The 23,283-nt window shown below is 39.6% G+C and overlaps 1 protein-coding gene across 1 annotated transcript in view; it reads left to right on the plus strand.

Annotated features, from left to right (window-relative positions):
• The first annotated feature begins 11,882 nt into the window (after positions 1–11,882).
• OXCT1 (3-oxoacid CoA-transferase 1) overlaps positions 11,883–23,283 on the plus strand; it is an 86,129-nt gene continuing 74,728 nt past the window's right edge. Inside the window, exons 1-3 of the mRNA XM_058824533.1 lie at positions 11,883–12,329; positions 15,785–15,893; positions 17,205–17,295. Of these exons, the coding sequence (XP_058680516.1) occupies positions 11,883–12,329; positions 15,785–15,893; positions 17,205–17,295 (647 nt within the window). The remainder of the gene's footprint in view (positions 12,330–15,784; positions 15,894–17,204; positions 17,296–23,283) is intronic.

Genomic DNA, 23,283 nt, shown 5'->3' on the forward strand with positions numbered 1-23,283 from the left:
GTGCTGCAGCTTAATTTTGTTGTATCCGTTTTAAAAGCTGTGTGCAGTGACTTTTTTTTTCCCAGAAACTGTTATCCACTCTTTGTGTAAATATCCAGTGAAATTGGTTTTGACCTTATCATATGCTGAGATGAAAGAGGTGTGTTTCTGTTAATACCAAGCTGGTAAAATAAAAGCTGCTGCAAAGATTAAAAAAGGTGGTGACAGACAATTCTCTTGGGATATTTGTAGTGTTTGGTTTTTTATTTCCCCCAACCTGATTTTTATCATGATATGTGGAAGACATCTCTAGAGGCAATTTTCTTAACATTTGTTTCTCTCATACCCCACACACTCCCACTGGGAGCTGGTTTGTGAGGAACAGAGAGGACAGGACTTCTGGGCAAGTAACTGAGAGACTACAGAGCCTGGAAAAGGGTCGGGGGGCTGAACCAGCATGGGGTGGTGCCTCCTCGCTGCAGCTGGCAAGCCCTCGCTCCAGGCAGCCTCTGCCTCTCTCCTGCCTGGACGGGGCTCTGAAACAGCCTTGTGCCCATCCCTTCCCCAAGCTGTATTCCCTTGGGCACTAAACCCCCAGGCTCTGTTTTGTAGTTTATGGAGCTGCTGTGCCAGCCTTTTCCTCACACCATGCAAAGTGCACCTTTCTGAAGGTGAAAGACAAGGTGTCTGATTATTTGAGGGAATGGTGATCTCATTTGCCTTATTTTTTACTTTTGCTTAGAACCTGTTTTGTCGTAGGAAGGGGACCCGGACACCAGATGGTTCATCACAGGTCCGGTTTATTGAAAAAAGCATCAAACACTTATACAGCAAATAATAAGCTTATGAATATTCTGTAAGCCAGGCAATCTATTAGTTAAACTATACCATGAACTCTTCCTCACTCCTTAGGGGTTACATCTCTCTTTTCTCATGTCTCTTTCACTATTTGTTATCCTACTACAGCTAGGCCCAAGGACACGCTATCTCACAGGTACAGAAGTTGGAATTAGCCACGGCTTTGTATTTTTCCAGTCTCTAGCAGCTAAATTCCCAACACTGTATGAATGAAATCCCTTTTTGTCAGCTATTTCAAGGAGAGTGGACTGGTTCAGGGTTTGCTACCTCTCACCATTTTTCTCAGAGCTTGGGAAATGTAGCATTCAAATTTCTAGAGCCTCACATGAAGGGGCATCAAATATTTTTCAGAATATTTCTATGTTTAAAAAGAAACTCTGAATGACACCATAAATTACGTTGAAGCAGAAACATTGTTCACTTCATACTCTAGGGAACAGTTAAGATAAAATGATCTCTGGTGAGGGATTTCAGGTGGGATTTGTGCTCTTTCAGTGCCTAGCACTACTTGTTTTTAAGGGTACTGTTATCAATATGGATGGGGTAAGGTGTTTGCTGTTTAGCAAATGTTCCTAAATTGATGGAAGAACAACAGGAAGACACACTGTTCTTGTGTGTCAACAGTGTGGTTGATGGAAGAGGAAAAGCTGGCATGATTTTGTCCTTCAGGGGCAATTGCTGCTATAGTTCTGATATTTTGTGTTTGTATATAAATTAATCTTTATGTATATGTGCATATAGATATACATGGTGCAAATTAAAGTCGATTCTGTAGATTGCTACATAGGATTCTGTAGCTTCTTTCCTTCCAAACCACATGCTCTTGTCCTTCTGGTGTGTGTGCGTAAATGTGTATGGTGCTAGAGAACAGGCTGGTTGTAATGATACGCTTGGGAATTATTTTTGTCCCGTGGTATTCCATCAACAGTTGCTAACTGCCCTGATGTAAACTGGGCTAGCTCGACATCTCCAAATACCTGAAAACTTGGAACATACTAGGATAAGTCATGTATTGGATATACATAGTTACTCTGCTTCAGTAGCTCTAGGACATATATTATTTATATTGCAAGTTAAAGAAACAGTGCTTAAACACAAGAGAGTTGTTCCTTTGTGTATTTAATGTTATTTAAACTAGGGAAATGTCTTTAGCTTTAATAAGTAAAGCAGTAATTGATAAATTTTTGTCATTATTAGCAGTTTAAAGATCTTTTGAATTGTGCAAATTTTCTTAAACTGTGACCCTTAAAATAGGTAATATTTATAATACCTAAGCCTGGAAGGAACCAATAACAATCAGCAAGTCCAACTCCCTAATGTCCAACCTGAACTTCCCCTGGTTCAGCTTCATTCCATTTCCTCATGCCCTGATGCAGGTCACCAGAGAGAGGAGATCAGCACCTTCCCCTCCCTGGTTAGGAGGGAGCAGATTCCTGTGAGTCCCCTTCTGACTGCTGACTGTTTTGCTCTCTGGAAAAAAAGCTAACTTGTTTCCAGCAAGCTAGTCCTCTGACCAGAGGATACAAAGCCTGAGGATCACTGGATTCCTTACTGCTTGCTATGGTTATGAATTGACCTGTGGAAACTCAGGGCACCAGGAATATTTCTCTGTCTGCTCTGAGGTGCCTTGACCCCAGGGGAGCACTGACTTTGACCCTCATTCATGGAGAAAGTTTCCTAGACTTCAAGATAGATTAGAATCCACAAAAGCGTGAAGTAGATTATAGAGAGTAGTGTAGGTGTATCACTTGGTTTTGGGATTTTTAGTATGTTGTGGATGGAAGCAAGATGGAGGGCACAGGGTGTCATCCTGGGTTTCTTCTTCATGCTTCTTCCTTCTTCTTCTTCTTCTTGGGTTTGGGTGGCATTTTGTAATTGGGCAGAAAAGGGAAAACAATCTAGGTGTCAATTCTTAATTGGATAGTTTAGTCTTAAAAGACCTTGTAACAAGAGATTTTTGGCCATTTTGTGCCTCCTAATGAAAAGCTGCGGAAACCACAGTAGTGAGACTGTTTTACTGATAAGAAATAATAAACACTTGAGCCTGAACACGAATTACTGTCTCAAGTGCCTTCAGTCCAGACCCAGAGAAACCAACAACTGGTACTGCCACAGACTCCTAATGTTAAGGAAAAAAAAAAAAGAAGGGAAAAAAAAGATTGTGTGGAGGTGGAAGTAATAAGTCATGGAAAAAAATAGTGGAATTAGAAAGATAAAAAGATTAGATCAGACCTGATCGTACAAGACTCAAAAGTTGTTAGATTTATTCCTTAACTACCAGATGCCTAACAGTTTTAGAGTCTGTGGTCAAAATTTGTGTTTTAAACTACAAGGAGAGTATCATGGATGTTAATACAGATGTAATTGGTTAGTTTGAGTTTGTAGCAAATAAAGCAGCATAGCATGCTTCAAGTCCTGTAGAAAATGGCAGAAGCTATAAGAGGGTACAGCATCTTAGAATGGCACGGAATTGCTGTGATTTCAAAAATAAATATTTGCCCTTATTTTGCAAGCATGAATAATTAGTTGAGGAGTACAAGAAGATTTGGTTAGAAAAATACTTGAGTAAAGCTAAATTTTTAAAAATGTGTTGCAGAATATTTTGTCCTCCACTTGTCTCTCCTCACTGTATTATTTGAAGTAAATATTTCTCTTACTGAATATAAGAAAAATAAATATTTGTACTTATGCCGTGAAAATACGAAACAGAGGTCTTTATTACTGTATGTTAGCTTCATGTGTATGTTGTAAATAATAATATCTCTAATAATATCTGATGGTCAATAGTATGGTAATCGCCTTTCAGACACTCTTCAAGTTCAAAAAAGGAACTTTTTTCCTTTTCAAAAAAGGAACTTTTTCTTCATGGCTTTGAAATTACCAGGGAAGGGGAGGAAAACTGGAATTTATTCAGAATAATCCTAAGGAAGTGGAAAATCATTACCAAATATTTCCTTCATGTTTGTGGGATTAAGGATTATGAAATGATTTCCAGACTCTAGAGTCATATGGAATAATACCATGAGATTATTCATAATGTCATTATTCATGACATTATAAAGGGCAGTATCAAATTCATTCATCCCTCTTAAAATTAGGCTGTGTAGTCTGAAATATATCCAGGTGAGAGCATTTGATATTCATATTGTCCTTGCCAAACATAAAATCAGAGAATAAGGGTGATCTATAATGGAATTTTACCTTTGTGTCAATAGATAAGAAATATATTTATTTTGGACAGGCATATGAATGCCAATGATTAGAAATTTCAGGTGTGTCATATTTCTGTTTACCTGATCTTATATGGCTGTTCTTTGTCCTACCTGCTTTCTATTTTATTTATAGTTCAGGTGGTGCCCTGACAAAATATGAACCAGCTGCTTTCTTACAGCCTGTTACTTGAACAATGTGGTACTGGATGTGAAATAGGTTCTGAACATAGAAGGTAATTTATCAGTTTGATATCTGTTGTTAGAGTGGCATGCACTGAACTTTGATGTTAGAACTGTTGTCTTTTAAAGTGACCTTCCTAGAAGAGGGGAGCATTAAAGACTGACAAGGAACTTCTTGCTGTTTGAATGAGATCTGAAGAAATTTCTTTTTTAAAAGGAATCATAAATCTTCAGTACAAGAAGATCTATAAGTAATGAAATGGTTTATTTTCAACAGTCAGGGAAACCTGGGTTTGTCTATTACATGGTTAATGAACAAAGAATGGTGTGTACACTGTAGGCCTTCATCCAGAGGAATGGTGTGCCCGCCACATCTCGTTTATTACCTTCTGTCTGTCAGTGCTGGTCTGGGAGAACTTGCTTACATCAGTCTTTGTCCCAGTCTCAAATGTTACAGATCACTATGTTTATAATTTATGGTATTATTTCACAGTCGACTTACAGCAAACACAGAAGTAATGTTCTTTGGTAAAACAGACTCTTGTCAGTTACTGCACGTTCTCATCTTTAATTGTATTAATTCTAGTGTGATGGTTGGGTTCAGAGCATCAACTCTCTTGTTTGACTGAATGCTGCTCATTTCTTGCACAGACCTAGTGTGCAGCTGAATCATCAAGCTGATCTGAATGTCTTGCAAATGAGACTGTAGCTTCATTATGAAACTGTTATGTGTAGCATCCACAGAGAGAACCTATTTGGCATTTACTGAAGTTTTTTTTTGTCTTTGTAAGAGGTTTTATACAGTTAATTCCCTTGGATCATAGCAAAATTAAATCCACTAATTGGGGTGTTGTATTAATCTACGTAACACTTAGCACTTAAAGCTTTCCTTTTCTTCTGGGGTTTGTCTTGAGGGCAAAAGCCCAAACCAACCAATCAACATTCCTGAAAGGATCATACAGTGGATATGAATAAATGTACATGAGACAGGTGTCATGCCTTAGTCTGGCAAGCATTATTCTTGGAAGAAAATTAGTTTAATGAGCTACTTGGGTCTTTTGACATGTCTTCCGACTCTCTATGACACTGACTTTTAAATTGTGCTTACATGATTGCGTCTTTCAGATTAATATGGTTGAAGGCTCATCCATGTTAAAAGCCTCCTGACCCCTCTTCCAGTATTACAGTTGGATGTTCAGCTATGCAAATCGATGCACTGCTCTTGCTTGAGCCAGAAGTCCGTGTTTGTTGTATGTGTGTTGCAGAGGAGGACACGAGGGGTCTGTGGCATCCTGGTTGGTTTGCTGGAAATCCGCTACCTGTGAATGCAGTGAGTACCCTCTTGAGCCTAAGCTCAACTAAATACCTCATCTTCCAAAGTCATAAGAAAATAAATACAAACATACTGAATTTGATGACCTAATCTTGTCAAAAGTAATTCCTCTGTTACAGTGTGCAACTGTTGAAGTGGCAAACTATGATAATGATAGTCAAGGTTTTATGCTGTGAAGTAAACAAAAAATTCAAGATTGTTGACAAATTTTCTGATTCCTGTTGTGTATAACTGGCAAGCTAAATGAAATTCTTCAAGTGATTGCTTGAACTTATTAACAATACAAATACGCTATAATTGTGCTAGAATATAAATTTACTAAACTATCATGTTTATCACTTGGATAAATAATCTAGTCATGTGATTATGCATTCTAAAATTATGTGTGAGTCTTGACACCTTTTTGCCATTCCCATTGCAATTAGTTTCAATCCAATCTTACTGGTTACCATTGCTACTTAATGTTCTCTATGCCAAATTTGCTACAGAAGTAGCGTTTCATTGGTGCCTGCTACTGCTAGTCTTAAGTGAGAACGGGCATTGGTACTGAGAAACAAATGTCAAAAACCTCGAAGCCATTTGTGTCAGAGAGTTCAGCAGGATGCCACGGGGTGTCACCAACGTGCTCAGTACAGTCCAGCTTTTAACCAGGACATCTCATGGAATTGATGGCAATGTGAAATGATTGTGTTTACTGAAACTACAAAACTCAAAAACCAGAGCATGGAAGTCTTCATCAAAGAAACAAACTGGCCCCAGAAAGAAAGTATCTCTGATGAGATGGTCGGATATGCTGAAATTGAGAGCAAGAAGCCCAAGAGCTTTGCAACAAGCAACTGTGTGCTTTTAAATGCAGGGAATCTTCTGCTTAGGCTTAGCAGCCTTCAGAGTTCCTTCTGAGTGTGTACTTGTAGAACTAGTTTTAAAATCAGACAGATTTACTTTACCAAAAACAAGGGGTGGCTGAAGGAAAACATGGTACTCTAAGACTCAAGGAGTCTAAGAGGCCTTCTAAAAAGATAGAGAAGTGAATTGTAGGAGTTCATTTTAATTCACCTTCCAAAAAAATTAACAGTAAAAAGTTTCATATTTTTCCATTTATCTTGTGTGCAAATTGTTATTTTCCTTACTAATTCTGTTAATTTGCTTGTGACTGAGAAATGGGATGTCACTGTAAAGGGCTGTCTGTTTTTAGACATGCAAGTTTTGGACTGTTGAGAATATGAACCAAGCCATTGATAAGCTGCCCACTCTAAGGAGGAAGCTGTTCTGACCCCCAGACAGCTGCTCTTCTGCAGTTGGATGGACTAGAAGAATTAGGAAAAACAATTAGCATCCATACCAGTTGGAAGATGGATTGGCACTTGGTTTTTTCAGTGCATGCATTGAATTGTCTCCCTTGTCAATAGATGATAAAGTAATTACAAGGGCTTAGACTACATGCATGAGTTTGCATGCTAGATTCTTGTAGACAAGAAATGGTGCTTTCTAATTTAGCTCCACATCCATGAAATAGATGTCAAAGTCCAAGTTTCAAAGAGGAAACCACGGTTGCAGGCAAAACCGGCAAAACAGGCAGGTGTTGCCTTTCTTAATTTACAGCCCTGGCAGCTTGGCCTTGTGGTCTTATTGCATAGCATGAGTGAGGTGTGGGATTGGGTGTGTGCATGTGATCTGTTTACTGTGTATAACCTCTGCAAAAGAATACCTGCATAATCTTATTAAGGCTCTGTATTCATTTTGTATGTTGTGTATCAAATGGAAGGAATAAATTGGTTTACTAGCAGTTTTACAAAGTCTGTCTCAGTTCTGTTTTTATGGTACATTCTGTTGCTCTTGAGGTTTATTTGAAAGAATGCTTTGCAGCTTATTAATGTAACGTTGCATTGCAAAATCCAGAAAAGCCTGTTACAGTAGTGCTAACAAACATGAACTGACTTGTCATGTGAGAGCTGCTCAGGATTCCTGTTTAGAGTTTGTTGTTTCTGCAGCTACTTTTGCTGTGTTTACCCTTACAGCACCATTGGTATGGAGTGTAAAAAACACCATTGTTTCAGTTTGATCAGAGGGTGTGGAGGAAAAGACTTTCTGATTCTGTTGCACCAGAAAATTCCTGGCAAATGTGAAGAGTCAGAGGGTAGTAGCATTTTCTGAATAGGCATTTATACCATCCTCCTAAATATCAAATACACAAGCATACAGAACTTGTGCAGCTGATGTTTGCAAGTGTCTGCTGAATAGACATTTTGAGGTTTCATCACTCCTACTGTAAAGGAATGATAAGTCACTTATCCTTTCTCCAGAACTGTTAGATATACTGACTGTCACTGTCAAAGGTTATTGCACTTAACTTATTTAGACAATATTAACACCAGTTACTAAATGAGCAATATATAATTGTGAATAGAAGTGCCAAGGATCATGCTGAGTAACAGACTCTGTAGTTCTGTTTAAAGAAAAATGATACCTTAATTTTAAGTGCTGTATAATTAGACCTTGTTAAGTGCTGTGGTTTTGAATTGAGATGCAGCATTTGCAGTGGGGAGAAAGTTTGAAGTTCTGCCATTTTTTTAAGACTACCAAATTGTGGTAACTACTTAATTGTTGATTTAACTGCTGATATTTTAGTGGCTACTTCTCAAGTGCTGTCAAGGTAAATAATTTGCTGTGGTAGCTTAATTCTCAAATTTTGCTGAGTATAAAGTATTCAGTGACTTCTAAAAAGTTCTGCATAATTGCTTATCTTAGCTTGTAATAATGATATGATAGTCTGACAAAACATAGAAGCTTCTGTATCATTTAGATGAAAGTAGGGCAAATTTCTACCCAAAATATGAGTCTGGTATAAGAAAATCTGGACAAATATGAAACCAACAACAAAAAAAAACCAAAACCCCTAAGATTGTTTTTCATTGTATGGAACTCCTCATACAATTAGTGGGATTTTCTGTTTGTTTGGTTTGGATTTTTTTTAGCTTTAGTTTAGATTTTTTAAATTAAAAAATAATATTAATGAAATGAGCTCTAGTATTCTACTGCAATATTCACTGGAACAAAAATATTTGAGGACTTACTATTACCTGCTCAAGAAATACTTAATGGATAAAGAACTGCTCTTGCCAAAGGGGTGTTGCTTCTTCCTTATTATGTAGCTTCACTATCCTTTCATTATTTGGTATCCCTCTCTACCTTAAGTTTAGGACTATAAAAGGAAAGTTAGCAAAGAGATTCCTCAGAGGTTCAAGTGTTGTTCCTTACAAAATCCTTGGCTCGCTGCTTCTCTCATTTGCTTTACATTTCCACAACCCTCTAGAAAATGGCTTTTAGGGTTTGGAAGGTTTTGTTATTTTTTTGTTTCCCAGCTTAATTTTGTCTTTTGTATTTATGTTTAATTCTGTTTGAACTTACATTTGTTTAATTCCTGCTGACTTTTAACATATATAGTTTTAATTAGACTAGTAATTTTTTTTTTGTAATGATCTTCCTTTCACTGAAATCTTGTTAATAAGTTGAATATTTAAGTTCCCATGACTTCCTAGCGTGATCATTAGTCATGCAGGTAGCAGCCTGTTTGTCTTCCCCTAGTCATATATTCTGTAAGTGCTATGAGTTGATCTTAAAATTGTTGAACATATTACACAGAGCTCATAAGTATTTTCATATTCTCATTGTATTTGTTATTATTTAATGCTTTTAGGTCAATATAATGAGTTTTTTATCTTCTCTTTGTTTGTTTTCCCTGTAGCACTCCATTCTCACAGGAATGTGAGGATGCCATGAAGTAATGCCTCAACTTTCGTTGACCTGCCATCCCAAGTCAAGGGAATCAAATGACTCAAAGATGAGTTCCAAGTGCTCTTAAATGAATAATATAAATAATACTTTAGTATTTTGAGTAACAATCAAAAGTACTGAAAAACCAAAGTCTTGTTTCAGAACGGGACCTATTAACATGTTGAAGATAAGTTTAGGTGTTGCCTGTGTGATCTAGTTGCTGCATAGTTAAATGAGCTTTCCCTTCTCTTTGCCTCCATATATGGCTTACATACCTCACTAACTGAATTTTTCTGTCAAGTTCCAGTCAGTCTGAAAGAAAGGTAAATTGCTAAATTTTAATTAGCTAAAGCCTGGGTCAAGTATAAATTAATTAAAGGAAAAAAAAATCATTCAGAAACAAAGTTCTTACCTCAGAATTCCAGTTCTTCCCCCTGTGCGGGTAAATCAAACCTCTGAACTACCTGTTCGCTCTTTGATGGCTTCTTTGGGCAATATTATTTCACTGTATTCGTGTGCTGACTTTGACATCTTATGCTTGGTAGTAGTATAAGTAAGCTGGTGTTATACAGTGTATATAATGATTAACCTGTGGTAGCTCCAGAATGTCTACCTGCTAACTTGTTTTGGGCACCAAGGGTTCAAAACTCTCCTCATTTGTAAATGCTGTTGAATTTGGAAAGTGTTTTGACTCTCATTTACTGCTGTCATGTGATTTACTTCACTGAACAAAAATAATATATTGAAAAATTCTTTATCCTTTTAGAGACTTGTTTCACACTGGCTGCTTAGTTGTAGTTCTCATTGTATGAACAGCTTTTAAGACATCTGAAGTACAGGTTGATCTACTGTCCTTTCTAAGCTACTCCAGAAAAAAAAAATTATCTACTCTTACACTAATGTTTGGACTTTTTCTAAGCCAAAATAAAATGCTTGCAGTCCAAAGCATGTGAACTTTGCAATTTTTTAAAAAAGTGGGTTAACATAATCTGTGTCATCTGATAAGGAAAATTTAGTTAATTAATTTATGTAAGTAGAGCAAGAAGTTTTGCATAATAGTGTTCCAAGGAGGTATTAATACTCATCATGATACCTACTGCATACTGTTAGCCTCTTTCCTTCAATCTGCAAGGAGAAGCACAGTTGGAATCTCAAACAGTGCAAACTCCATGCAAAATAAATGCTGGTTGGGTATATAACAAATACTCAGTGCTGAACACTTTGATAAATTCTAGAATGCACTCTGTTGATTTAAAGGAAGATAGTTTACTGAACTGAAAAGAATAAACTTTCCTTAGACAAGTTTTTCCATGCTTAGGGAAGTTTTGTCATGAAAGGAAACATGACTTAAGGAATTTACTTGTTTATACAAGATTTAGGTAGAACCAAGGTTCAGAAATCCAGTGAAACTGTTATATTAATGCTTCGTCTCATAAGAATACAAGCTGTGCTGTTATTTTGGTTTTAGTTTATTATGTCCCTGTAATTTGTAGCTTTTTTCACATGTCACCATCCCAAACTTAACTGACTAGCTAAATATGGTGAACAACTAGAAAACTACTGAAAACCTTCACAATAGTGAAGGTGTCCCCACCACATTTCAGTGGTATCTGCAAGGTTTGCCTGTTATGTGAATTGTAAGTACAGGAACCAGCAATTTTCAAAATGCTTATATAAGAGAGTGGCAGGCCACAGGCCACCAGCAGCAAGGGGGGACCAGTGTTCTGAATAAAATGAGCAGGTTCTGCAGGAACATTTTGTAGACCAGCAGCACACTCTGAAGGCCTTGTTTTCCTTGTCGCTTACCCTTCCACGTGCTGATTGCCACAATGGCAAATTACAGTGAGGCTGGCAGCTGCATTGGAAACTGCCTGGAAACAAGACAAGGGTCAGCATGACCTGCCAGAAGTGTGATCTCCCATCATGTGCATGAGGAGAATTTCTCTTTTCCTGCCTATAAACCAATTCTCATATTTTTTCTGTGAATCCTTCTGTTGCATTGGGCATCTTTAGGGCATGTACTGATGATTAGGGGTATTTTTAGGAAGTGTAAATAATAGCAGAGGCATATTTTGAACTCTTTCGCAGCAACAAAAGGGCCATCAGGACCCATCACGTGGCTGTCGCTTAAACAAGTATACATCTATTCTAGTAACATTTTCCCACCTAAACATAGCTTCCCGGTCTCTGTGAGACCATGTGGTTTTTGGAGTCTGGGTCACCCTGACACCGTGCTCAGGAAACTTAACCATTTAGGCTCTGCCCTTTGCTTAATTCTTGTGCTTCTAGTCCTTGGTCACAAATGACAACACAGAAATTTAAGCCACCTTAACTTTATGGGGGAAAGGGCTGAGATGGCACATCTGAGTTATCCATCTGTGGTAATTGTGGAAAGGAAAACAGGAAAAGGAAAAGAAAACCAGGAAAAGCTCTTGTTTGCTGAAGTGATTATAGCATTGTAACACTGGTGTGCCGCTGGTTGATGGAGTTTGCCCACTTGTGTTTTGCGCGGATTCTGATGGTTTTGATGAACAAACCCGCTGACGATGGCTCAGAGGTATCAGTGGAGCTGCAGGAGTGGGGGCTGCTCCCTCCCGTGGGACAGCGCCCGGGTCGGGCTGCCTGTGCTCGGCAGGCGCGGGGCGGCTGGACAGCTCTCCCGGACCCCGCCGGAGCCGGCGGCTGAGGGGACACCGCAGGCACCCAACCCACCCTCCTGCCCGCCTCGCTCGGCGGCCCCGCCTCGGGCGCACCGACGTCAGCGCACGTCAGGGCCGAGCCCCTCACCCTCCCTCCGCCGCGGGCTCCGCTGTCCCGCCGCTCCTGCTCCCCGCGTCCCGCCTTGGGCTCCCGCAGCCGCCGCCCCAACTCGGCCCGGCTCCCGACCCCGCTCCGCTCCCCGACAGCCGCGCAGCGCGAAGATGGCGGCGTTCAAATTCGTCCTGCCGCCCCTCGGCCGCCGCATCCTCCTCCCCGCCGCACGGAGGGCTGAGGTAAGGGCGGGGGGCGGCGGGGAAGGCGGATCCGAGCCCCTCCGCCTCGCCCAGCCTGCCGGGTGACCTTGGCCGACATCGCGCTCGCAGCTGCCCGCGCTGGGGCAGGCGTGTGTGGCACGGGTAGCCGAGCCGCGGGTGGGCGGCCGCCCTACGGGCCGGGGGAGGCGCTTCCCGCCCCGCGGGGCAGCGATGGCTTTGTTCGTGAGGGGCTTGTCCCGCGGCCTCCCCGCGGGTGGCGGGAACAGGCGGGAGGGCAGAGCGCGGCCCCGCCGCAGGCCCGGGCCCGGCGGCGGGCGGGGATGCGGTGACCTTGAGACGCTGGCAAGGAGAGTTGGCTTAAGGTTTTTTTGGTCTCGTTTTTGCATTTAATTTATATTTATTAATTTAGATCCCCATCATTTTAAAAGGCAGCACAGTTACAGTGTGTTGCTGTGTATTGCCGTGTTGCTCTCACCGCCTCCTCTCCCGGAGGTGGGTAGCAGGTGTGCACAGCTCGCTGGCAGCCCCGCCATCTACTGCTATCCAGAAATGTGTGCTGTGCAGCCGTGCAGCTCCCTTCCTATGGGAAGCTTCTGCCAAATCGCGCAGATTTAATGGTTTCCAACCCACATGTAACCATAGCAAAGTTGTTTTTTTTTTTTGTTTCTTCAGCCAGGACTGTCTCTGTGGCCTTTCTTAATTTATTTTATTTTAAAAAAGCTCACCTTCTCATGCCTTTGTTTACTACTCCTGATATCCTAATGGACAAATCTTAGCACTTTCAGGTTTTGTTTTACTATGTCATATTTTTGCTTTTCCAGATAATTAAAATCTGATTATTCTAGGAAGGAGCCCTATGTTAATTCCTTAAACCTGCCAGAATTGTTGCCAGTTCCTGAGGTTTTAGCCTGCTGCCTCGGTGTGCAGGGAAGCATAGGTGATTGCTGGTGCCTCAAGTCCCTGAAAGCCCATTGCTCTCAGACACCGGGTGGGTAGGAAAGGGACGAGGAGAAGAACATATTTAGGATAGAAGAGCAGATACACTCATTGGAGACATCCAACCTGCGAATGCACACTTGTGTAATGCATGCTTCTCTGTTCACCACTGTTGCACACAGTCGGGAAGATTTAAGAAAAGGTACCACATGGCCTCTGAAATACTTTCCTGTGCATGGGTACAGGGACACAGCAGAGGCCTAGCTTCCCTCCAGCCCTGGCACTCAAGCCCTCTTGCAGCCCTGTTGTACTGTGATTCCTAAAGCTGCCAGCTCTTAATACTCCTTTGGACCTGCTCTGACAGGTCTCTGTCCTTCCTGTTCAGAGGACCCTAGAGCTGGATGCAGTGCTCCAGGTGGGTCTCAGCAGAGCAGAGCAGTGGGGCAGAATCCCCTCTCTGCCCTGCTGCCCACGGGGCTCTGGGTGCAGCCCAGGACATGTTTGGCTCTCTGTGCTGTGAGTGCCATGGCTGGGCCATGTGCAGCCTCTCACCCACCAGCAGCACCAATTAGTCAATGAGTTCCTCTCCCAGTCTGTACTCAGGCCTGGGGTTTCTCTGATGCAGGTACAGCACCAGCATCTGGCTTGTCCAGGTCTCTCTGGATGGCATCATATCCCTCAGGGTTATCAGCTGCGCTGGTTAACTTGGTTTGCAAAACTGGCGGAATGTGTAGTTGATCTCTCTTTGTCATTGATGAAGATATTAAGCAGTCTTGGTCCCAGCATGAACCCCTGAGGAACACCAGTATCCATCTAAGCCTTTTGCCACTCCCCTCTGGATGTTGCTATCACCCAATTCCTCATCCCCCAAGTCCATGCAACCAAATCCATCTCGCTCTAAATTAGAGACAAGGATGTTGTGTGGGACTGTGTCAAAGGCTTTACAGAAGTGCGGATGAATCCATAGTCCTTCCCATGTCCACTGATGTGGTCACTCCATCACAGAAGGTAACTAGTATGATCAGGCAGGACTTGCCCTCAGTGGAGTTGTGCTGGCTGTGCTGAATCATGTTCCTGTCCTGTGCCTTAGCACAGCTTCCACGAGGATCTGTGCCATGGCCCTCCCAGGCACAGAGGTGAAGTTGACAGGTTGGTAGTTCCTGGTGTCCTCCTTTTTTTACCCTTTTTAAAGGTGGGCACAATGTTTCCCTCAGGGAAGTCTCAAGGGACTGCACCTGACTCTGTGACTTTTCAAGTACCATGGATCAGTGGAGAAACATTCATGGTTTAATTTGGCATGCAGAAGGCTCTTGCAGTTTTTCTCACATGACATTGTTTCTTATGACCCACATACTGATTTTTTTTATTGAGCCCATGAAAGCAGAGGAACATCAGGGTATCCACTGGGAAGGAGGTAAGCTTCCATTCAGATGGGTTTTCTTAATATTCAGTATAAATTCTTGCAGCTTTAATTATAAAAAGAGAACAGCTTGTGTAATATTGAAACTGAGCCAAAATTTGTTGCCCTCGTTATAACTGTAGGTAACTCTTAAAGTAAGAGCTCTTCAGGGAAGAACTGGACTATTGTCTTCAAAGTGTGTAAATTACCTTGTTTATTTATTAATTTTTCTCTCGCAATATAATTTTTTTCACTCCTGCTATCAAGCTAGAATTTGAAACACCAGTAGGTAGTACTTTAGCTTCCAGATTTTCTGAATTTATTGAGACTGTTTCAACACAGTGACTTAGGTGTCAGTTTTCCTTCTGGTGCCTGAACAAATACTTGAGTAGTATTAATGCATGGTATTAGTGCTAAATATTAAAGAAAAAAACATGTAAGTGTGGTCTTAGTACATAACAGTACATACATAAGTTATGATGACTGCTGTGTAATGGCTTTGCCCTGTGAGGTCCAGGTTTGGGGGTGGGATTTATGTTGATTTTCCTCTTGCTCTCCGTATTTCATGCACTTCTTGGAGTCTCCTTGATTATGGACTGTTATTCAACAACATGAGGATCTCTAAGACCATGTTAGAAAGTTCTAAGACTGCACAAGGAAACTGGGGGAAGGTTCACTCTGTGGAAGGGTGTCCCTGCTTACCATACTGCTGGTACAGTGCTGTCCTTCCTATCGTTCTGTGGCTTCCACTCAAATTTTGTGGTGGTTTTGTCTTTCTTTCAGCAGTTTCTGATTATGCTAAGTGCCTGGATGCTTTTGAAGCTAATGTAGCAATATATAGGTTTAAGGAGTCTGTGGATGGCTCCAACTTGGGCTGAGGAATTGCATTTGTAAATCTGTTCTCAGAAAGGCACAATTTGTCAGTAATTCAGGATGGAATTCTCTTGTTTTTGGCGCCTGCACTTTACTTTCCTTCCTTCTCACCCCTGCTCTCCCTTCCCCTCCCCACCCCGGTCTAGTATTTACAGCAGCAATATCTTTTTGTATCTATTTCCCCCTTATCTGGACACAGGCACAGTCTTCATTATAAAGCCAATGCCTTTTGTTCACTCACTTGTTTCTTTTATTGTTGTTGCAGATCTGTGGGTGCTATTTTTCTACCAGCTGTCATCGCAACACCAAATTTTACACTGATCCTGTTGAAGCTGTAAAAGATATACCCAATGGGGCAACTGTACTTGTTGGTGGTAAATACTGAAATTCTTTAGGGTTGCAAGCATGTTATATTAATGAGATACTTTTTACTCATTTACCTTGTTTCTTTTACTATTAACTAATTTGAGAATCCACGGAAGTGCATGATTTTTTAAAAATGCCCTTCTGTTCATGAAGGGCATACTCTTTCAGTGAGAAAATCCAGGTTGTGTCATAGGGAAGGGGAAAAACCTCAGAGAAACAGGGTTTTTTCCTGACTAGCAAAAACCAAAAACTGGACTCCATTTGGTTGAATCCAGAAAATGACCTTGGGAGTTTTCAGGATAGCATTGTCATTTCACATGGTTTGATTATTTTATGTTTGCATTCTCTGTATCCTGCACAGTCTCTGGGTCTCTGTGACCGTCAACAAACTGCCTAACCTGTTTCTGTGTTAGGAAGTGAAGATAATACTTATCTACGTTGCACTTAATGCTTATGTGTGGCATTTCCAGTAGAGTCAAGAAGTTGCATCATACTAACTTTCACTGTGACTTGAGCTTTTAGATACTGTAGATGCTTTCCACAATTTCACGCTGTTCCATCTGCATTTAAAAAAAAGCGATTTAACTATTTCTTAAGTTGTTTTGATATTGCAGAAGGAATGAACGTAAGATTGCAAAACACTTCAATGGAGATATATAATGAGGCAAAATTCCTTCTGCAGGAATTATGTTTGTTTTTGTTGTTGTTGCTAATTCATGAAGAAAAGAAGATTTGAGGCCAAGATAGGTTGGTCTTGAAAATCTGAGGGGTCTTTTAGAACCTAATTGTTTCCGTGATTCTGTGAAAAGGTAGTCCTTGTAGTGTGACATGGCATTTCATTTTAGAGGTGCTGGAGTCTCTCAATTGGCAGTGTGAGGCTCTTGTGCCTTGGTGGAGATCTAGATTTTTGTGATTCCAGGCAGATATCCTCCCAAGGGTGTTCAGACTCCCAGACTTTTATCACCTAATTACACAGGCTAAGCAATGGGATGTGCAGCAGAGATAGGAAGGTTGAATGGGTAGAAAGAGAAGGAGGAATAGTGGTTACAGGGTTGAGGACATACATGTGGAGAGCCATAGCCTGGGAGCACTTCCCTAAAAGCCCAGGCTGATGGGTGAAGAGCCTTCTCCAAACTGGGAAGTGTCGGGTGAGTGGGAGATTCCAGTACTCCCAGAGCAAATCTTTCTGGAAATGCTGATTTATTTAATTGACTAAGGAGTTTCTCAGAACATATTTTTAATTCCCATACTTCTAAACATTCTATGTTCTTTCAAACACTTGTCACAAAATAATTTATTTTTTTTTTTATTTTGTGTAGGTTTTGGACTGTGTGGGATTCCTGAAAACCTCATTGGGGGTTTACTGAAGACTGGGGTAAAGGGAATAACAGCAGTCAGTAACAATGCAGGGTAGGTATTCATATGTCTGTGGTTTAATAAGTACAGACTAAAAATTCCAATTATGTGAAAAGGCTGATATATATTAAAAATATTTTTCTTTTCAACATCATAATTTTATATTAACCAGACAGCTTGGTTTGAAAGTGTTATTTTTGGAAGGAGCCCAGGAAGCTCAGTACTATGTGTATACTCGACTTTGTCAAGGACCAATTGTCATGGTGTAGAGTTGCAGTTATATTATATAATATTTTTATTTAAATTTTTGTGTATTTAACTGGTTGACTATAACTGAAAAGTCTAACCGAGAGACTTTAAATCTAGTATCAGTGATTTTGTGTGTATGGTTTTTTGTGAAGTTCCAAATGGGTATATATTTTTAAACTCAGTTTGGTGCTTTCTGACCCTCTTACTGTATTTGCTGTATTTGTTACTTTAAAAAAAATTCCAAGCAACACAAAACCAGCAGAGAATACCTATGATGAATGAATGGAGAGTCTCTTTAATGAGTCTTCAGATTTTTGATTTATGTTTTTAAATGTTTTCCCCTTAAATTCATGTGGGGTTGAAATTGAGAATCCTTCTTTCATGTTTAATTTCTCATCTTCTCATTCAGGCTAATTTTTACACAAACTGTTCATTATAGTTACATAATAAGCTCCACAATACCTAATACCTTATACCTCCACAATATAGATATATATAAGCTTCACAATATCTAATGGTCCCCATATACATAACTACAGCCACTTCTGTTGAAGTGCATTGATGAAAATATAAATTAAATTAAATAAAAATATTAATATGTAAAATATTAATTGCACATTTATTGGATAACAGATTTTTTTTTTTTGGTATTTGGTACATACACAGTCAAACTTAAGCTCCTTAGAATCTTGTGGGAAACAATTTCTGGTGGATGATAAAAAGAAGAAAGAAAGAAAGTAAAAAATAATTTTGCATGGAAAGGTCAAGCACTAGAATAGAGATCATTAACTTCCCTCATAGTCTTATTTTTGAATAACACACATATATTTGCAGATAGAGAGGTTGAACAGATGTTCCTGAAGAGGAGGTGAAAGTCTGAATATGAGTAAAGGCAGAAAGAGAAGCACTGTGGAATAGGATGAAAAGGAAGACATTTTGTATTGTATTCTGAATATAGTTTCTGGTGTTATAGGTTAGAATTAATTTATATTGGAATAATGTTAACTTTCCTGAAAATTCTTTGGATTTTGAGGTGGAAGTGATTTCTGTAAAAATTTCCACTGGCTGCTGGCAGGAAAGCAAAATTTAATTCCTGTTTCTTGAAACTAGTTTTGCATAACATTCATGAAAGCCTGGAGAGTTCCTCACAGAACAGTGTAACAATTTGAAAATGCTCAAGGGCATCTAGAATTATTTCTAAAAGTCTAGTTTGTAAAAATACAAGTTTTGCTCTTCTGTTGGACAGTATAATTTATTTTGAAATTTAAATAATAATAAAATAACTGTTTAATCTATCTTTGTATTTACTACTATGTGTTACTACTATGTGGAATTTAGCCTGTTATAGTATGGTAGTGTTTGGGAACCAGGTTAAAACACAACTGTTGTCAGAAATAAAGTCAGAATTCACATAACAGCAATTGCTACAATTTCTAATCTGCTAATTAGCCTATAAAAAAGCATGCTTTTCTAATACCATGTGTCTTCTAAGCATCTTCTAATACCATGTCCAAAAGTTTAGTGTTATTATCAAATATTGGAACACCAATAAATGCTTTTACAAATGAAGGAGGACAGCAATCATATACCCTACAGCAGTTGTATTCCAAGGGTCAATTGTTCCTGTAATGTTGAGGTGTCAGGCACTTTGTGGAATGAGTAATTTGCCACTTTCAAATTGCCATATGGTTTAGTGTGCTTTTCTTTGGTGACCTTGTGTTGTAGTTGATGCCTGGCTGTGTTTCAGTTTCTTGACTGCAGCTGTTTTCTTCTCCCCAGCTCTTCCAGCAAATAGGAGGTAATTGGTTGTGGTCAGGTTTTCTTGTCCTGCAGGGGTTAGCAGGCAGCTTGTAATTGGAGCAGGGAAGGAGCCAAGTGCATGGACAGCCAGCCTATTCTGGAGAGCAGTGCAGCTGCATGGATTAAGTCACATGCCTTTCAATATGTGAGAACCATGGAATGTTACAGGGCTGTCTGTTTATAACTAAAATAGCAGCAGTGGAGACAGCGATTCACTTACATCTAAGGGAGAGCAGTAATTAGGAAGTCCTGAAGTGTTCTTGCCAACTTTTCTAGCTGGAAACAAGGTTCAGCAGAGCCTAGAAATGCTTGGCAATGTCTGGAAACAACTTCAAAGGAGTAGGATGTTCACAAGTTCACATTCTACTTACTGTTCTGTACTGCAGTGTAATTGGGAGGGGATTCCTCCTGCAAAAACTTTTTCAAATCATGTAATTGCTGGCAAGTGAAGTCTTGGTTTTGGCCTCTTTAAGGCTTTTCAATGACAAGTTGTACAGTAGTGTGATGGGGTGCTCAGCTTACTGTCTGCTACTGCACATTATGCGCATGCTCATGCTGTGTGCTGGCCAGCGAAACAGCACCTTTAAGAGCAGTTACTCTTTTGCCAAGCCAAACAAGGCAAAGTGTTTGAAAGTGAAGCAGTTCAAATATCCAGTACCTCTGGTATTTACACAACTTGCTGCAGGGGAAACTGAAGCTTGTGAACCAGGGCAATAGTGCAAGATAACTGTGACAGATAGGTATGCTTCAAAATACATCCTCTCACACCTTCTCCTATAACTTGTTTTGCTTATGTTGTTCACACAGTAAATGCTTTATTTACACTGTGTTTTGTAAGCCCTTTAAATTGAGAGTATTCAGTCTCAGTGGGCTATCAAAATCCATTTTATTATGCATTTTCTTCATTCTTGTTTTAATTTGATTCATTCCAGATTTCCCAGTATTAAAATTAATAAAAATATTTCAAAATAGTAAATAAATGAAAGTAAATGAATTGATAAATAAATAAAAATTTTAAATCTCATTTTAAACATTGGTTCAGTAAATTCCCAAAATAGCTGTGATTAGTATACCATACCAGATTTCCCAGTATTAAAATTAATAAAAATATTTCAAAATAGTAAATAAATGAAAGTAAATGAATTGATAAATAAATAAAAAATTTAAATCTCATTTTAAACATTGGTTCAGTAAATTCCCAAAATAGCTGTGATTAGTATACCATACCTTTTTGGTTGTTTTCTCATCTCCGTGTAACTTCATGGTATCTTGTTGCATTCTGTTTGGAGGTTGCTTGGAACTTGGGACTTGGATGTTTTGGCTCAGCTAAAATTAGGCTCAGCTTTGGCTCAACTAAGACTTTCTAATGCAGGCTACCTGTTGCTTCAGGGCCTGTGTTGCAACAAAAACTATAAACATAGCCAAATATTTTAAATGAAAGTTAAAAAAAAGTGCATGAATTTTTTTTTAATTAATTGTGCTTAATAAAACAGATAAATAATCTTGGCTATAATCACATACTGAAATTAGCATTGTATCTACCACCTGAATTTTGCAGACTGGAAATGAAGCCCATTATTTGTGATACCTGTGTATGTGGTCTGATTGTTTTATCAAATTTTGGTTTTGTCTGGTTTTGAGACTGAAAAATGCATCCTTTTTGAATGCAGTAGTTTTGAATAAAAGGTTTTCACTTGGACTAAAAGTAGAGAAGTCACGGTTAAGATCATAATTGCTTATCACCTGGGCAATCATCTGAAAGAAGACTGACAGCGTCTGTCAGATTATCACTGGTTCAGACTGTGTTCTTATAAGGCATTATCAGCTTTTTGAACCTTTGGTCTCTGTATTCTTTTTGGAGGTCTTTTAATGTTACAATATTATGCATTAGGAAGGAAAAGATGACTTTGAGATAAGCATTTGCACTTTTGAGCATGATGCCTGAATGCCATTACTTAGCTCTGTTAAGAAAAATACTCTTGTTTTCCTAATGGGTTGGGCTGTTTGTGGTTCCCAGATCCCCAAAAGACAATATCTGTGGGATCACATGCAGTGGTAAACTTACTGCACCCCATATTCTAAAGCACAAAATGTATCTTTATATTCTTCACAATTAAATAATTTGGATTTAAGACAGGTTTGATAAATGTTCTGTAAGGTAAAGTTTAAGGTTATCTCATTTTTCAGTTGTTGCTTTGAATGGTACATTTCTGTTAAAACCAGAATGTGTCTGCCATCTTTGCTGTGGATTCCCTGGTTTTTCTTGCATGTAACTCATATGGCTTAATTCCACTGTTACTGTTACTAAAATATCTATATATCTATATGTCTGTCTGTCTTAATATTACTTATGCTTACTAAAAACATATTCAAATGTAAATGTGTATGTAAAATGAGACCATCACGTGGAAATTGCATTTTAAATTCACAGAAGGTTGTGAAGATTTTTCCATATAGTATTAAGTACTGAGTTGTTTTAGTGGTACAAATTAGATAATCTCTTGGTTCAGAAAGTTAAAATGTAACTGAAAATGTCTATGGAACAGGCAAAGAGGCTTGTATGTACACAGAGATGGGATCAAGGTGATGCTCAGAGTGTCTTACATTGTGGGTGTCATTTTTGTATATTTATAAGAAATTCTTCAAATATCCCAAATTTTATATATTTTCAGAAATTAAAAAGAAGGCTACCTGTGATTTTACCTCTCTTGGTAGAGAGAGAAGAGTGGAATTATGTAAAATCCTGCACATAGCAAATTGCCAAAATCAGGAGACTATATATTTTCAGTGAATTTGATTATTTGAATTTGATTTTTTTTCTAAATTGTCTGCATTCTTTAAAAAAATCTAATCAGGTGCTTTATTAGAGCTGTTGAATTGCTGACACTGTTTGAACTGCAAATCCCTGAAAATCTGCCTAGGTCATCTAGCTAATTTTAGTGTGAAGGTGATTTAGGATTTTGGCAGGGCAGGTTGTTCTAACTTTGTACTATGTGGAACTATTGCGAAATCAGCTGTGGAGATAACTTTCTGGTTGTGATGACAAATGAACTCAACAATGGTTGACAGATTGGTTGTAGAAATGACAAAGTTAAATCTGCCTTTCGGCTTGGTGACTTTTAAAGTGCGATGCATTCATGATGAAATTTAAATATTTATCAGATTAGTTCTATACGATATACCTTCTCTGTGAAGGAAAAATATGGTACATTTTAGTCATTCTGAATAGTGTTGTTTGACTTGCTATTATAAAAACACAGTACACCATTTCATACCAGAAAGGAGGGCGGAGAGGGGAGACTGCTGCTGGTGTAGCCACGCAATCTGTGGTATTTCTCCTCTTGAGAAATTATCTGCCTTGCATGGACTTGGCCTATATGCCTGCACTCATCACTGTGACAGCAGAAGAGCATCATTTTTGGAGGAGGATGGTGGAGGAACAATACTGCCATTTTGCTGTGAGACTCAAAAAGAAGTTATGAGAGCAGAGAGGACAGAGTTCCCATGAGAATACTTCAGTAGCAGAAAGACAAGGGTCCAATGCAGACACTGCAGAGAAGGAGTAGAGGGAGAGTAAGGCTCAGGAATGCCAGTTTGTACACAAGGCTTTGTGATCTTCCACAGCCTTCCCTTTCCCTTCCCTTTCCCTTCCCTTTCCCTTCCCTTTCCCTTCCCTTCCCTTCCCTTCCCTTCCCTTCCCTTCCCTTCCCTTCCCTTCCCTTCCCTTCCCTTCCCTTCCCTTCCCTTCCCTTCCCTTCCCTTCCCTTCCCTTCCCTTCCCTTCCCTTCCCTTCCCTTCCCTTCCCTTCCCTTCCCTTCCCTTCCCTTCCCTTCCCTTCCCTTCCCTTCCCTTCCCTTCCCTTCCCTTCCCTTCCCTTCCCTTCCCTTCCCTTCCCTTCCCTTCCCTTCCCTTCCCTTCCCTTCCCTTCCCTTCCCTTCCCTTCCCTTCCCTTCCCTTCCCTTCCCTTCCCTTCCCTTCCCTTCCCTTCCCTTC

Source organism: Ammospiza caudacuta, chromosome Z (assembly GCF_027887145.1).
Source record: "Ammospiza caudacuta isolate bAmmCau1 chromosome Z, bAmmCau1.pri, whole genome shotgun sequence".
Classification (NCBI taxonomy): domain Eukaryota; kingdom Metazoa; phylum Chordata; class Aves; order Passeriformes; family Passerellidae; genus Ammospiza; species Ammospiza caudacuta.